Below are 17,951 nucleotides of genomic sequence, written 5' to 3'. Positions count from 1 at the left end.
CCCCCCCGCAAAAAAATCAAAGAACTCTTTCTTTGCATCTTTTAAAAAAATTAATATTTTTAATTGTTTTCCATTAATCTTTTTTTTCCTCTCACAATTTTTATTTTAGGCGTATATGTGTGTGTGCTTTTTTTCTTCTTTTTAAAAATCTCTACTGACCTCTTGGTCCTTTTTCTTTCTTTTTTTTCTTTTTCATGCTTTTCATTTTTTCAACTTTTGTTCTTTTTTTGCATGACAATTGCTGTTCTGCTCATCCTCAGATATATACTCATCCTCAATTATTAGACCTTATCCCCCATTTTGTACACACTAAATACAGAAATGTATTTCTCAATTCAAAACCTCTTAGGCTTAAAATCTTTAATAGCAGTATTATCTCATTATACATATACATATATATTTTTAAGAATTTTTATTGGTTTTTCATGTCTCTTTCTATCCTCTCCTCCTCTCATCCTATCCCTTTCTTCTCTCAATTTCACCTTTAAACTTAGATAATTCTTGTTTCCCTTTTAAATTTAAATTCTTGTTTACCCATTTTTTTCTTGTCTCTCTTTTTCCCTCTCCTATCATTCTGTCCAATCCATTTCCCTCTTTGAGATTAAGATTGGGTTAATTTCACTCTTCTTTTACCTCTACACACACCTCTAATCCTATTTTTCCCCACATTTCTCCCTGAACCTAATAATTTCTGGTTTGCCAAATTCTCCTTTGCTGTTCTTAGCTCATTAATCCATAGTTGTTTGATGTGAAACAGATTGTATCTGTTGAACCAAATTGTATCTACGGAATTTTGACTGTGCAACTATAGGACTTTGATTGATGCTTGCCTTAAAATAGTGTTCTAGCACAAAATTGGTGTTACTTTCACACCAAATAGGCAGAAGAAGTCGAAAAAAAAAAAAACAAGAGAAAAATGACAAGTCCCGGTATCTCACCTCCCACTCATGATAATCAGGTGACAAAATAATGAATAATTCACAGAAGAGTTCCCACAAAGCTCTACAAACATTACTGACAAACATGGTGAATAAAAAGATTGAATATCTGCAAAGGACTCAGTGTGAGCATGATAGGGACAGAGAGGAGGCAAAGCAAAGAACAATACAAGAATCTCAGGAACATGAGGAAGCTACTCAAAGATTGATACAGGAATTTTGTGAGCAGGTTGAGAACACTCAAAGAGAAATAAAGAAATTGCATGACCAGGCTGAGAACAGTCAAAGAAAATTACAGGGATTGCATGAATGTGAGGAAGATAATCAAAGACTAATACAGGAATTGCTAGAGCAGGATGAGTATAGACAAAGATCAATAAAGGATGCATGAAATCCATAAACAGACAGCTGATAGAATTCAGGGAGACCACAAACGGAATACTGAATGGAACCGGACATAAGGAACTGGATTCCAAGGAAACCATAACCAATCAACTAAGTGATCTGAGAATAAACACTGAACACCAAATTAAGGAACCAAAGAAGTTCATACAAGATCTAAAACAAAGCTCCAAAAAAAATTTGAAGCCATGAAGCCGGGCAATTAGAAGGAAAAGGAATAAAAAACAAAGTAGAAAGGCTTGACAATAGCTTAGACCATGCAGAAGATCGAATTTCAGGGATTGAAGACAGCCTAGATAATTACAGAAATAACAAACAACTATGCAAGACAAATCCAAAAATATGATAGATCTATTCAACACTTGGAAGACACCATCAGAAGGCCTAATCTGAGGATAATGGGTGTAGAGGAACACCTAAAGACAGAAGTTAATGGTCTAGGAAATTTGTTTAACAGGACCTTGCAGAGAACTTCCCAAACATGCAAAAAGAAATAGGCCTATTCAGATACAAGAAGCTTTTAGAACTTCAAATAGACCAGACAAGAATAGGACATACCACCGTCACATTATAATCCACACAGAATCAGTTCAGACCAAGGTAAAGATCCCTAAAGCTGTGAAGGATAAAAGATGAATCACCTCTAAGGGGAAACCAATTAGAATCACCTCAGATTTCTCAGCAGAGACATCAAAGCAAGAAGAGCCTGGAATGATGTATGCCATTCCCTAGACAAACAACTATCAACCAAGAATACTGTACCCAGCTAAACTCTCCTTCATAACCGAAGGTCAAATAAAAATCTTTCATAGCAAAGAAAAACTGAAACTATATCTCCTCCAAACCACCCTACAAAAGATACTTAAAGGTATCCTACATATAGAAAACCAACAAAACCACAATAAAGGCACCCAATATATTGCACTCAATCTGAGAATCCAAGAACCATAGAACCACCCAGTTGCCACAGCCACCAAGAAGGTGGATAAAATGGCAAGAACTTCCAAATACCTCTGAGTCCTATCTCTCAATATTAACGGACTTAACTCTCCAACTAAGTAACAGAGATTGTCTATTGGATTAAAAAGCAAGATGCTTCTATCTGTTGCCTTCAGAAGTCAAAACTTGCCCATAAAAATAAACAATTTTGAAAGTGAAAAGCTGGAACAAAATCTACAAAGCAAATGGCCCCAATAAATGGCAGGAGTTGCAATCCTCATATCAGATAAAATGGACTTCAAATTGAAATTAGTGAAAAGAGATAAAGAAGGTCACTACCTACTAATTAAGGGATCTCTCCTTTCAGGAGGATATTACAATTCTAAATATCTATTCACCAAACAACGGAGCACCCAAATTTATCCAAAAAAAACCCTACTTTTTTCAAATCTCACAAAGATCCAAAGACATTAATTGTTGGGGATTTTAACGTACCACTATCCCCACTAGATAGATCATCTCGGCAAAAACTCAACAGAGAAACTGCAGATCTTAACAACTTCAAAGATCAACTAGATTTAAAAGACATCTACTGAATATTTCACCCAGCAGCATCAGAACACACATTTTTCTCAGCAGCACAGGGAACATTTTCCAAAATAGACCACATTTTAGCTCAGAAAGCCAACGTCCAAATTCAGAAACTCTAAAGTTGTACCTTGCATTCTCTTACACCACAAGGGAATACAATTAGAACTCAACACCAAAAGCCACCAAAGAAAGTCCTGTAACACAATGAGGCTGAAAAACACACTATTGAATCACCAGTGGGTCATGAAAGAGATTAGAAATGAAATCCAAATATTCATGATATGCAACAAAAATGAACACACAAATTACCAGCTCCTCTGCGACACAGTAAAGGCAGCACTCAGAGGCAACTTTATAGCTCTGAGTCCCTACATCTACAAATTGGAGAGATCTGAAACGAGCAATTTAATGAGACATCTGTGCCTCCTTGAAAAAGAGCAGCAAGATAAACCCCAATCCAGTAGATGGAAAGAAATAATTAAAATTAAATCAGAATTAAATGAACTAGAATCCAAAATACCATAGAAAGAATCAACAAAACCGAGTTGGTTCTTTGAAAATTTGACAAAATTGATAGACCCTTAGCAAATGTTATCAGAAAAAGAAGAAAACACACCCAAATAAATAAACTCACAGATGAGAATGGAAACATCACCATAGAAACCACCAAGATTCGTGGCAGAAATGGACCTTTTCCTAGCAAATATTGACATGCCAAAACTAAACCAAGATGAGTTAAACCAGCTTAACAGGCCCATAGCAAGCATTGAAATAGAAACAGCAATAAGAGACCTCCCAGCTAAGAAACGTCCAGGACCAGATGGTTTTACAGCGGAATTCTACAAGGCCTTCAAAGCAGAGCTCACACCCATACTCCTCCAACTCTTCAATGAAATTGAAAGAGAAAGCTCACTACCGAACACATTCTATGAAGCCATCATAACCCTCATCCCAAAACCAGGCAGGGACTCATCAAAGAAAGAGAACTATAGACCCATTTCTTTGATGAACATTGATGCAAAACTTCTCAACAAAATTTTGGCCAATCGACTTCAACAATTCATCCAAAAAATCATACATCACAATCAAACAGGATTCATTTCAGGGATGCAAAGTTGGTTCAATACATTCAAATGAATTAATATAATTCATCACATCAACTGGAGCAAGGATAAGAACCACATGGTTATCTCAATAGAAAAAGCATTTGACAAGATCCAACACCCCTTTATGATGAAAGTTCTGGAAAAACTAGGAATCCATGGAACACTCCTCAATATAATAAAAGCTGTATATGACTAACCTACAGCCAGCATTGTAGTTAATTGTGAAACACTAAAGCCATTTCCTGTTAACTCAGGAACAAGACAAGGATGTCCACTGTCTCCACTTCTCTTCAATCTAGTATGAGAATGCCCAGCTACAGCAATAAGACAAGACGCAAACTTTATAAAGGGGATCCAAATAGGTGAAGAAGTAAAACTCTCCCTCTTTGCTGATGACATCATTTTGTATTTAAAGAATCCCACAGACTCCACTCCCCAATTACTCAAGTTCTTTTTTAAAAAAGTCAATGGTTTTTCTGCATGCCAACAATGAGAAAAGCATGGCTGAAATTAAGAAAGCAACTCCATTCATAATAGCCCCACAAAAAAATAAAATACCTAGGAAGTAACCAAAGAAGTGAAGGACCTCTATGATGAAAACTTTAAAAACTTGAAAAAGGAAATCAAAACAGAACATAGAAAGTAGAAAAAACTCCCATGCTCTTATGATAGGAAAGATCAACATCATGAGAATGGCAATACTTTCAAAGGCTATCTACAAATTCAATGTGACACCTTCAAGTAAATACAAGAGGCAATCCAAAATTTCATATGGAACAATAAAAGAGCAAAAACAATCCTCAACAGAAAGAACAGTGCTGGAGGAATATCAATACCAAATTTCAAACTCTACTACAAAGCCATAGTAATCAAAACAGCTTGGTACTGGCACAAAAACAGACCTCAGGACCAATGGAATAGAATTGAAAACCCAGATATGAACCTACAGACCTATAGCCATCTAATCTTCCATAAGGGAGCAAAAAAAAAAAATGGAATGGAAGAAAGACAGCCTCTTCAGTAAATGGTGCTGGCAAAAGTGGTTCACTACTTGTAGTGAACTAAAGCTAGATCCTTATATATCACCCTGCACCAGAATCAACTCCAAATGGATCAAAGACCTTGGAGTCATAGCAGACACTCTGAAAACATTACAAGATGGAATAGAAGAAACCCTAGGTCTCCTTGTCACAGGCTGAAATTTTCTTAATAGAGACCCAGAAACACAACAAATCAAAGAAAGTTTGGACAAATGGGATTGCATGAAACTGCCGAGATTCTGCATGACAAAGGACATAACTAGCAAGATCTATAGAAAGCCCACCGAATGGGAGAAGATCTTCACTGGCCACACAAAGGACAAGGGTCTCATACCTAAAATATACCTGGAACTCAAAAAAAGTAAATCCCCCAACAACAAATCCTCCAAGAAACAACTGACCAATAAATAAGGGGGCTAAAAACTTAAAGAGAAACTTCTCTGAAGAAGAAAGAAGGATGGCCAATAGACACATGAAGAAATGTTCAACATCCCTAGCCATAAAAGAAATGCAAATCAAAACAACATTGAGATATCACCTCACCCCAGTTAGAACAGCAAAAATCAAGAACTCTAACAACAACAGATGCTGGAGGGGATGTGGCCAGAAAGGAACCTTACTTCATTGTTGGTGTGAGTGTAAACTTGTTCAACCACTTTGGAAAGTAATATGGAGGTTCCTCAAAAGACTCCACATAGAGCTCTGCTATGACCCAGCAATCCCACTTTTGGGCATTTACCCAAATGTTCACAAACAAGACCACACTAAAGCTACCAGCACAACTATGTTTATTGCAGCATTATTTACCATAGCTAAGATATGGAACCAACCCAGATGCCCCTCAGTAGATGATTGGATCAAGAAAATGTGGTATATATACACAATGGAATTCTATGTCTCCATCAGAAAGAATGACATTGCCCCATTTGTTAGAAAATGGAAAAACTTGGAAAAAATTATATTAAGTGAAGTAAGCCAAGCCCAAATAAACATAGGTCTCATGGTTTCTCTTATTTGCAAAATCTAGTATAGGTATGAGTCAAGCAGAAAAGGTCAGGTAAGGTGATGTTAGGAAAATGAACCCTAAGATATGTATTTAAATGTTTTTTTCTTTCATGCATGTGTTTCTAACTCATTTATAAGATTAATTCTTTGTTGCTTTGTATGTCCCTCTCCCACAGTATAACCCCTGGTTTCACTGTATTTGATATCGGTATAATTTGTGGAGGGGAAGGGGAAATACAAGTCGTTTAAATAAGGATACAGATGGACCCGTTGCAACAATGAGAAGTACAAGTTGTCATGTTGAAAACGAACTTTACAACTTTGGTGGGGGGCGGACATTGGGTTGGCTGGTGGAGGAGAAAGGGAAGGGATAGTAAGGGGAAACAAAGGAGGAGGCAACAATGCTTAATGAGAAATGTACTCATTATCTTGCCCATGTAATTGTAACCTTTCTGGGCAGTATTTTCAAAATAAAAATAAATAAAATTAACATAAACATAAATTAATGAAACAAATAAAAATACATACATAAAAATAACAGCAAATCAATTATTAATAATATACAGATGAATGCAAGCTCTGCTCCTGGTTGTGTGCATGCTCCTGTTCCTAGATGATACTGTCTGAGCCCTGGTTCTCTCTTCGGCAGCCTGGTCACAGGCGCTCTTCCTGCTGGACCTGGGCTCCCAGGCAGCTTTTTTTCATCAGCTCACAGGACTCACATGGGCACAGCCTGCTGCTTGCTACATTTGCAACTGGGAACAGGACCACCAGGCTGGTTGTTCAGTCACTCAACAACCATCACCCAGCTTGTCAAGAGAAAGATGAGATCTGGAGGATTATGGTTTTAAGCCATCCAGCCTTTGACTGGGGAAAGTCTCCTTGAGTTTTCCATTTCCAATGAACCACCATATCAATGGAAGTGGTGTTTTAGTTAGAGTAGTACAGTGCCAGACTTGAGTACAAGAACTCAGGGATAGTGCTTGGCTTGAGCTCAAGCCTAATGACTGATAGAAAAGTAGAAAAAGCAGAAGGAGGAAGAGGCGGAGGAGAAAGAAGAGAAGGATAAGGAGAATCAGAATACGAGCTGAAGAAAGAATTAGGAGGAAGAGGAGGAGGAGGAGGAGCTATCAGAATGGTGAGATGGTTGCATATGTACCTTTGTGGACACCCTGTGTATATTCAGTCATGCACATCTATCCACACAGGACCACAGGGACACATCAGAAGCAGGTTGGCTGAGGCTACAGGCATATTCTTCGGCCATGGCTCTCTAAGCCATTGAGGGTCAGGACGTTTTGTTCAAGTACCCCCAAACCCTGCCCACACCGCCTCAGTGGACCATTCTGGGCTCCACACCTGGACATGGATGGAGAGAGGATCAGGATGCCCTCTGCAAACAGCAGAGTGGCCAGGCTCCAGGCAGTAGAGGAAGATGTTGCTGGGGTAGATGAGGGAAACTGAACCTGGGGTTCAAACCAGAGTGTCCAAACCACCTAAAAATTAACCAAGTTACTTTGACCAAGGGGCATAACAGCAAAGTACCAACAGCCATAACTCAATTTTCTATTTGAGACACAATATCCCCCACCATCTTCCATCACTCAATCCCATTTTTCCCTCCCATCCTCATCTATATCTTCCAATCTTCATCGTCCACCATGTGTCTACTTATGTCTATGGCTACCTCAGTTTGCCCTTCCCTATGACTGACGAAACCAACAGACAATTCCAAAAGAGAACCAAAACCCTTGTTTGTTTCCATTTTCCCTGAGTTCCTAGGGAGAAATATTATCAGATGGTCCGATGGATGGCTACATAATATGTCATGCCACGTGGGCTTCGTGGAGCCATCTATCAATGGGATTCAGTTATATTCTGGGTACTGAACTCAGAGGCCAACCACCTGTAGATATCACTCTTGGAGCCCCTGTGAAGACCTCTGAACAGTTAGGGACATGCAGCAGTCAGTCATCAAACCTCGCCATGCCAGCTTTCACTGCCAGCCTGCTGAGGCCCTTCCCTACCTCACCATGGCCAATGCCACCAGAATCAGGCAGCAAAGAGCAGCTGGATCCTCACCTGTGGAAAGAAGGTTAAAATGATCAGTGGTAGAATACATGATCTATAGCTATATCTATAACTATATCTATATCTATATCTATATCATATATAAAACATATGACATACTGGTCATATGTATATATACAATGTAATATGATGTATATTATGCATATCATTTATTTGAATGAAATATGATGATATATCATGATATATGTTAAACATAATATATGGTACATATGACATAATGTATATGATATGTAATATATAATGTATATACCTTAGAATATATCATCAAGGGGCTGGGAAGGTGGCTCAGTGGTAGAGCGCTTGCCTTGCACGCATGAGGCCCTGGGCTCGATTCCTCAGCACCACATAAGCAAAAAGGAAAAAGCCAGAATTGGCACTATGGCTCCAGTGGTAGAGCGCTAGCCTTGAGCTGAAGAGCTGAGGGACAGCGCCCAGGCCCAGAGTACAGGCCTCATGACTGGACCCCACCCAAAAAGAATATATCATTGATTATATATGCAATATCGATTGCATTATATATTCAATATTATATATAAATATGTAATATACATACTTGTATCAATTATATGATATATGTGCATTTATGATATAAATGTATATTGTATATATGTACCTTTGTATATATTATGTAATATGTGTATTTATCGTATATATCCTATTCATCACTCATATATCATCTATAATATACATCATATAATGATATATGTAATAAATCCTATATTAAACATATCATATATGATATATATGTTACTTTTGTTAATGTAGAAACTCAGAGTTATAAACTTGTCTCTGAGTACTGCCTTTATTTTGTCCCAGAGGAACAGATAATATTGCGTTTATTTTTGTTAAATAACATGAAGATTGAATTTCCTTTCTAATCTCTTCCATGACCCACTGGTGGTTCAACAGTATGTTGTTCAGCCTACATGTGTTACAGTGTTTCCTTTGGTGGCTTTTGATGTTGAAATCTAATTTTATTCCCTTGTGAAATAAATTACTCAGGGCATAATTTCAATATTTCTGAATTTGGACAAACTTGCTTTGTGGCCTAGAGTGTGTTCTATTTTGGAGAATGCTCCATGTGCTGCTGACAAGAAGGTGTAATCTGATGCTGCTGGGTGAAATATTCAGTAAATGTCTCGTCTAGTTGATCAATGCAGATGTTAAGATCTGAGATTTCTCTGTTAAGTTTTTGCTGAGTTGATCTATCTTGGGATAGTGGTATGTTAAGTCCCCAGCAATGATTGTTTTTGGAAATATATGTGGTTTGAGGGAAAGTTGTGTTTTCTTGGATAAATTTGGGTCCATTATTTGGTGAGTAGATATTTAGAATCATAATATTCTCCAGAAGGAGAGATATCTTAGTAAGTATGTAGTGCCCTTCTTTATCTCTTCTCAATGATTTTAATTTGAAGTCTTTTTTATCTGACATTAGAATTACAAAACCCGCCCTTTTAAGGGGGACATTTGCTTTGTTCCAGCCTTTAACTTTAAGAATATGTTTATTTTGGGGGCTGTCTCTTGAAGACAGCAGATAGAAGTATCTTGCTTTTTGATCCAAGTGGACAATCTATGTTGCTTAAATGGAGAGCTAAGTCCATTCATACTGAGAGTTAGTACTGAGAGGTGTTTGTCTGTCCCTAATTTTTTATCCATTTTTTGGGGGGGAGGAGTTGAACCTTGGCTGTTCTTGGGATAATGTAGTTCTCTATTTGTGGACTGCTTCATTGTCTGTATTCTGTTATTGTTGATTTTCTATATGTAGAACATCTTTGAGGATCTTTTGAAGAGCTGGTTTGGTAGCCATATATTGCTTCAGATTTTCCTTGCTGTGCAAGGTTTCAAATGAAACCTTCCTTCTGCTATGAATGAAAGCTTAGCTGGGTAGATTGTTCTTAGCTTGTAGTTATTTGACTCTACGGCATGGCATACTTCCTTTGATGCCATACTTGCTTTTATGGTGTCTGCGGAGAAGTCTGAGGTGATTCTGATTTGGTTACATTTATATGTGATTATTCTCTTCTCCCTGCCAGCTTTAAGAATTCTTTAGTGGCTATTAACCTTGCACCAATAATAATGTGGAGGGGGTATGACCTGTTCTGGTCTGATATGTTTGGATTTCTAAAAGCTTCTTGAATCTTGATGGGCCTGTCCTATTGTATATTTGGGAAGTTCTCTACTAGTATTCTGTTGAATATATTTACTAATCCATTGGCTTCCATCACCAGGCCCTCAAATTATGCTCTCTGAATGTATCCTGTATTTCCTGAAGTGATCTGTCATCCTTCTTAGTTTTGTTAAGAATATTTGTGTGCTCTTTTTGTATGGAGTCCAAACTATCTTCTGCCTCTGATAGTCTTTCTTCTGCCTCCTCCATTTACTTTCAAGGCTTTTTACTTTTCTGTTTATATCCTTTCCTTCTTGCTGGTTTTTCTTAATGGTGGGCAGCTCTTTATGAAGGTTTTCCTTTAAGTCTTGAATAGATTGCCTTACCTCCTGGAGTCGGTTTTCAGACTTCTCTTTTTACTCCTTTTTAACTTCTCTTTTAACTCCTTTATCTGGAGTTTCTATCATTTCATTATATTCTTTCTCCCTCCACTGGAGTTCCTTTATCTTTTTATTTGTGGAGGCCAGGAAGTCATCTAGTAGCTTCTGGTTGGCCCATTCACATTTTCTTATAACTCTATGCAGGGTGTCCAATTTTTCATTCAGCAGATTTACCAGCCATGCTTTTATACTATCTATTATCCTCTAAGTCATTCTGGGACTGCTCTCTAGCTGGTTTATGTGGAGATAGTGTTGGGGTTAGTTGATTGGCCATGTTTTTTGTCTTTCTGTGGTTAGTTCTACCAATTTGGATACAAGAAACACATCAGTATGACAATAGGACAGATTTTTAGGACCAGAGCCAAGCCAGTGTCATGTACATGTATAGGTTTTCAGAATTATGGGTAGGTGTTTCCCTATTTAGTTCTCTTTTTCTTCACTTGAAGAGTGATGTTTTTGCTCTGCGGCTGAGATTACCTATAGTTTTAACTTCTGGATTTGGCTGATAAGTAGTCTTCCCCTTAGAGTTAACAGGATGTGCCCCTTGTACTCAAAACAGTCTAAAAGAATCCATTTTGTAGTCAAAATACAACCAACTGTAAGTTGGGTCAGATATAAACCATTAGGGATCAAATGGAAAAGAGAAGGATTAAGATGAGAGAGATATGAATTTATGTTCAGAAGAGAAATTGGGTATACTGATAGTAGAGGGTAAGAACAGCTTAGAGGAAGGACTATTTGGAGTAGGAGGAGAATTGGGCCTAATTTCTGAGAGTAAGAGGTAGAAAAGTATTCAAAGAAAGATTATGTAGGGAATAGCTTAGAGATATAGATGAAGATAAGAAAAGAAGTTATATGTAAGTGTATTGGGAGGCTTGCTGAAATTAGAAAAAGTTTTATTCAGATATATTGGAAAGTCGCTTAATCTAACACAACTCTGGTAATTATTGTGTACACACATAGATTAGGCCTTACTTTGTGTATAGAACTAGACATGGTAGCTCTGATGGAATAGTAGGATAATGTGGAGAGAAATGAGAATGGGAGAGTGAGAGGAAAAGAAAAAAATTACAAATTAGGAAATGGGGAAGTAGAAGAATAAAACCAAATAAAATGAAAAATAAAATACTTCTGTGAAATAGCAAACCCTAAATCACAATATACATAAGTAATGCACAGAAATAAAAACAAACAAACGATCAGGCATAAAAGCAAACAAAACAAACCAAAAGCAAAACAAAAGCGTGGGTTTTTCAGGTTGTTTGGGGGAGCTTGAGTCTCCACAGACTCCTCAAAGCCAATTGCTAATAGAAGCTTGTACGCTTTGCTGTAGTCCCCTTTCCTTGTGGCTTAGCTGGGAACAGATGGTCTTTTGATGAGGGAGAGTGCTTATTATATAGAGTGGTACTCTCATGCTTGGTGGCAGGGAGTTTTGGGGTTATCAGGTATGTAGACTGCTTATCATAGGCTTGGAGCTATAATAGGCCAGGCTTTCCCAGGTAGCCACAAGAGCCTTAGGAACAGAGTTTATGTCTGTGTTCTGTTCTGGTGTGATCCTTCTCTCTTGGAAGGGGGCTTAGGTGAAAGGGCTTTGGGATCCCACAGAGAATTGCCACCCCTAGGCAATGGTCTGTAGCTGGTGGTGTGCTAGACCACAGAGCCTGTGCTCTGGTGCCCAGGATGGAGTTGGTGGGTTTCCAGTTGGAAGGTCTGGGAGTTGGAAAGTCCAGGTGGAAGGAGGTGGCTCTGATACAGCTGAAGGATCTCCTCTGTGGTGTGGGGAGTTCTGGCCCTGAGAAGACCGGGTGTAGGTTGGTTTGGCAGGCTGGTGTAGACAGCAGGAGTCATGTTGGTTTGCAGCAGAGGCAGTGGGAGGTAGCAGGCAGCCTATGTTGTGGCTGTCTGAAGCTGTGAGCCGTGTCAGTGGAGATGCCTAAAGTGCTGCTGTAGTGGCTGTGAGAGCCCATGGTATACTCCAGATGGCAGCAGGGAGGGAGCAGGTCCTAAAAGAGCACCCAGTTGGCAGGGTGGTTGGCCCTTGGAGTGAGGGATTGGCTGCAGCTGTGGTTTCCTCGGTACCATGTGTGGAGTTGGCAGAGGCCCACAGGGATCCCACCTGTACTGCTGGCACAGGCTGATTTGGGGGGCTTACTTGATGGTACTAATTTCAGGTGATGGTAATGATGGGACTACTGAGTTTGCTTCCTTCTCTGTACCCTCCTTTGGGCAGCGGGTTGGAGTGGGCGCTATTATCTGACACGGAGGTCGTCACCAGATTCCCTCCTAACTTTCAGTGCGTCTGGTGTTGAGCCGCTTTCTTCAGATTTTGGATGCTTCTCTGCTTAAAGTCTGCAGAAAGTCCCAGTGTGGCATGCAGTGTTGCATGGTGCAGTTTCCCTGCAGGGGTCCCACTCACTGTTTCTCTTTTCCCTTTCCTTATTTGCCTGCTAGGATAGACCTCTTGTAGTAGGTAAAGTCTTTAGATACTTAGAGTTATTTTGGGGTGGATCTCTTGTGGTAAAGTGTGGCTGTTTCCCTAAATCTTCTTTTGGTCAGAGACACAGTGGGACTATCTGTGAAAACGCTGCCATCTTCCTCTTGTGCCACTAAATGAGATTTTTAAAAAGGAAGAAACCCAAGAATGATTGGATCAGGACATTAATTGTATCTCACTGCAAGGAACAATCACATCTGGATTACCTTCAAGCATTTCTCACCTAAATTAGTCATATAGTACATGTCCTGCTATACATGCCACCAAAGTAGATTGTAAGTTTTAGTACTCATTCAAATGAATATAGACTTACATGGATTTTCTTGGTTACATTAAGTACTGGTCAAGGAGGTAGAGATTGGTAGCAAAGTTTTAGACACCACGTTTTGGACATTGTTTTTGGAAATGGGAAGGAATGGAGTGAGGAGGGTACACTTTTCAGTTTAATCAAGAGTTTCAAAACAAAACTATAAATGTAAGACCATTTAGAAATGAACCTGTCTTTCCTAATTAGAAGAAATTTAAGATTGTGACAGCACAAGTACTTCAAGGCTATATATAGTAATAACTCTTCTTGAATCTCCTAAATGAGGATCATAATACAAACTAAGGCTACAGAGTTTACTCTGTACATGACGTTCTTTTAATCAACAGTTAAGAAGCACAGGCAGACATGAAAATACCACACAGTGCAAGAGTACTGTCTTGGTATTCAAATGAAGTTTTCTAATTGGTCTGTCTCTCACCTTTATCTCTAACACAGACACACACATAACAAACACACAAATTCACATACACACACACCTTATTCCAAGAGCTGCTGGCTTATGCAAAGCAGTTTTATTCTTCTTAACCTAAGTCAAACTCATCAATCAAATAGGGACAATTTACTGCATTCCTGAGAGAAAAAACTTTGAAACTGTGAAATAATTACCTTAAGGAGCTTCTTACTTCTCTATAGATGACACATTATAGTTGAACCAATGACAATGAATTAGGAAATCAAACAAAATTGTTGTACATGGACATGCAAGTGCAGTGAGATTACCCAAATGCAGCCAGGTGTGCATTTGTATCTTTATGGGTGCTTGTATCTGTGGCTTTGGGGCAGGGTACTGAGGCTGGAACTCCGTGTTTCAAGTTTTCAAATGTCTTTTTCCCTTCAGCTCGATCACTTGATCCTATGGTCTCAACCTGTGCAGAACTTAGAATTATACTCATCTGACCCTGGATAGCTAGGGTTACAGGTATGAGCCACGAGGGCCCGGCTGACCACTTTCTTTTTTAAATAAGGCCTTTGATAGATTGACAGAGTTCTTTTTCAGAATCAGTGGCAAGTATGTAGCAATATGTTTGCATGGTTGGAACTCATTACAAAACTGTCAGCCATTGTGTGGTGCTCATTTTTTCATAGCCGTGTTCATGACTCCAGCACACAATATTGGGAAAAGAGAATGATATCATACACAATTATCCAGAAGGTCCAATTTGAATAAGTTTTCACTCTTCATACTTGAAGTTTGAATGAGATTCAGAAAATACTGATGATCTTCATGGCAAAATATTATAAGGAAATAATCATAGTATTTTTGAGATCTATCTACTTTATACATCCACATTACTGGAATTGCATGTTCATGGGTTTGTGGTACTACAGGTAGCTTCCCTCCCTGGTGATAAATTTCCATAGATTTTTTTTCTGCCTGGGGTAGGTCTTTATTGGACATCATCACAATAAGTGAGGATTATATACCATCAACTTAGGCACATGTGTTAATTTCTTAGATAGATGTTTATAAATTCCTTTCCCATGCTGGACTTGAACAGTATATGTCTCATCTCCAAACCCTTAGTAGCTGTGGTTACAGGATGCACATGACACCAGAGCTCCTTGAGTAATTAGGTTCACCCTTGACATGTCTGTCTACCCAGCCCTAGTCTCTGAGCATGAATGGAGAAAGTCTGTCAGTGAGGGAAGGAAACAGCTTTCATTTTGGTGTTGAAGAGACTAATTCATTTGTTGCCTTGTTGACTAAGATTTTGAAACTTCCAGGTGTATCAAGCAGTCTCCATTTTGTATATTTTGTATAACTGGATTAGCATCAGAGTGGTAAGGACAAGTTCTGACAACAGGTGCTAGGATACAAAAGACCTCCTATGATGTCATAGAATTCTTATACTGGCCTAGGCTTGTCTATGTATTTAGGTCTACTGAGGCTGTGGTGTTCAATTTGTGAAGATAGGATGAGTCCCTGAGGACAAAAGATATTGATATGGAGGAGGTACTTTCAGACATGCCAGAGACTTCCAAATACCACAACACGGTGTCAGATACCTCCATACTACCTTCCTTTAGTGATCACTCTCTCCCTGAGGAGGCTGATTTAAGGTCTAAGATTGAGGAAATTATTTTTCCTGTTTTGTCTCAGACAACCTGGGTCCAGAGACTTCTTTCAACACTTTGTGTACCTGAACCAGATGAAGACAATGATTTTGTTTCCCTGACCTTTCCCAGAAAACTTTGGAAAATAGTTGAAAGTGACAAATTCAAGTCTATTTGGTGGAGTGAGGATGGAACTTCTATTGTGATTAAGGAAGATCTCTTTAAAGAAGAGATTTTGATAAGAAAGTATCCTTTCAAAATTTTTCAAACTAAAAGTATGAAAAGTGTAGTTCGACAACTGAATCTGTATGGGTTCAGTAAAATTCAGCACCGATTTCAACGATCTGCTTCTCTGGTTGACTTCCTTGTGGAAGAAAAAGAAACCTCTGCTTTAAGCAAGGTAATTCTAATTACATAGGCTTTTTCCCTTAAGCATTAACTGATGTTTTATTTCACCTTTCACTACACTAGAATAAAACCAAATCAGAAATTAACTGAAAATTTAGTAAAAAGAAAAATTGTAATCTAAGAACAAGCCGATGCTTAAACATTTAGAATTTACCAAAAATTTGCTAGCATCTTTGAATCTTATTAATCAATTCTGGATAAAGCCACTTACAAAGTTCATTGCTGTAACAACAAAGCATACTTTCACTTGAAGTCAATAATATTTCTGGGATTTAGTATATGGTTGTTTTCTCCTAAGTACATTTTAAGTAATGAAAGTAAATATACGTATTTTGTCTTCTTTACCAATAAGATTAGCTTGTAGTCTCTGAGTTCTTCCACTAGGTTAGGCACTGACTCATTAAAATATCTCCAAATGTATTTTTCTTTGGTTTCAGTTGCTGTGCTACCATAATCCAAATTTTAAGCAAGGTTGTCCCCACCTGTTAGCAAGAATGAAAAGAAGAGTCCGGATTAAAACTGTTTCTCCAGGAGCTGCTTCATTGGTTCCACTTCCAGACAACAAAGAGCACTTTGCAGCAGAAGGTATTGTGAATAATGCTAATTGTCAATTCGTTTCTGAAATCAATGGAGAAAATTTCCTTTCAACCTCAGGAAATTTATTGCCTTCTCCAATAAAGCAGGCTTCTATCAGTCACATGATTGCAAGTTCAACTTACGTGGTCAGAAATGACTTTTCTATTACATCCTCATCAGTTCAACCATCAGAACCAATTAGAGCAGAGCAACATGACATTTTTAATCATGTGGCCACTTTGCATGTGCTTCAAACTATACCCAGGCTAATGGACACATGGTAAATTGTGTTACAACTTCCACTTGTCAATACCAGATCATACACCCCTTACAAAATTGTAATTCTGGACTGATGATGGAGCCTTCTGCTCTCCCAACTCAATATCCTCATGTATTATCCAATAATCCTCCTGATTCCAACCTGCTACAACAAGCGCACAATCAAAGCTGCTCCATTCCCATCGTTCCCAACAGATCTGCTGCACCATTTTCAAGTTCAACTCATCAGCAATCGTCATTACACCCCCAATCATCCTAAGAGTAATATACCAATGGAGAACTAGATTTGGCAGAAAATGCACTAAAATGTTTTGGCAAACACCTAAAATTTATCTACACAATAAAATGGCATGCTAATTAAGATATATGTTCTTTTTTATTCTTATTTAAAGGAAGCCCTTGAGAGGAAAATGTTGGTTTATTTCAACAGCAGGCTATGTACTTCTTATCTTGAAAAATGATTCCCCACAGTCATTTAATAGGAAATCTTTCACCTCCTTTCTAATGTAAGTACTTGATGATTTGTATACAGAAGAGGTGATGGTAGCAAAGAAAGTGGAAGTGGGAAGTTTGAAATCACCTAAGATGTGTCAAAGGCAGGCCTACATTAGGAACAGAAAAGGGGAATTAAAACAAATTCTATGAAAACATGCATATTATCTCAATTTTCTCAGTTACTTTATTTTATTTGAGTAATGTTAGCATACATGAAACTGACAGTAGAAAACAGAAACAAGTTAATATTAAAAGCACGGTTAAACATCACAATACATATAACATGTGGTCTTTCTTATTTACTGTGTAAGTTTCGGCACCTTGTCTTTAGGACTTTTTAGTGTTCTACCACAATTCCCATAACAAGAATTCTACACTATTCAGCCATCATATTTTATGCTTCACTGCTCAGTACAAACTTGCTTTACAAGATGTGTTCCATTAGTGTTCACTAATTAGATGAATTTTTGAAAATCTTACAACTAATGTTCCACCTGTTGTCATAAGCCTGAACTACCACGTACTCTTTGTATTTTCAATTATTGACCATTACAACAAAAAGCTCATTTCCCAGAATGCCTAGCTGATGTTAGGATACTGTGCCTTCATTCTCCACTGGATGGCACCACAGAGCCACTGAATCCAGCAATGGATTTC

General features: G+C 38.3%; 1 protein-coding gene across 1 annotated transcript; it reads left to right on the top strand.

Annotated features, from left to right (window-relative positions):
• Positions 1-15,426: 15,426 nt before the first annotated feature.
• Positions 15,427-17,083, top strand: LOC138829998 (heat shock transcription factor, Y-linked-like). The gene is made up of 3 exons (XM_070026475.1): positions 15,427-15,936; positions 16,382-16,529; positions 16,995-17,083. Exons 1-3 carry the CDS (start codon positions 15,427-15,429, stop codon positions 17,081-17,083), a joined length of 747 nt encoding a protein of 248 aa, XP_069882576.1.
• Positions 17,084-17,951: the final 868 nt, after the last annotated feature.

This window comes from Dipodomys merriami, unplaced genomic scaffold (assembly GCF_024711535.1).
Source record: "Dipodomys merriami isolate MVZ:Mamm:240054 unplaced genomic scaffold, mDipMer1.0.p SCAF_18, whole genome shotgun sequence".
Lineage (NCBI taxonomy): Eukaryota > Metazoa > Chordata > Mammalia > Rodentia > Heteromyidae > Dipodomys > Dipodomys merriami.
This window is presented reverse-complemented; position numbering and strand designations above follow the sequence as displayed.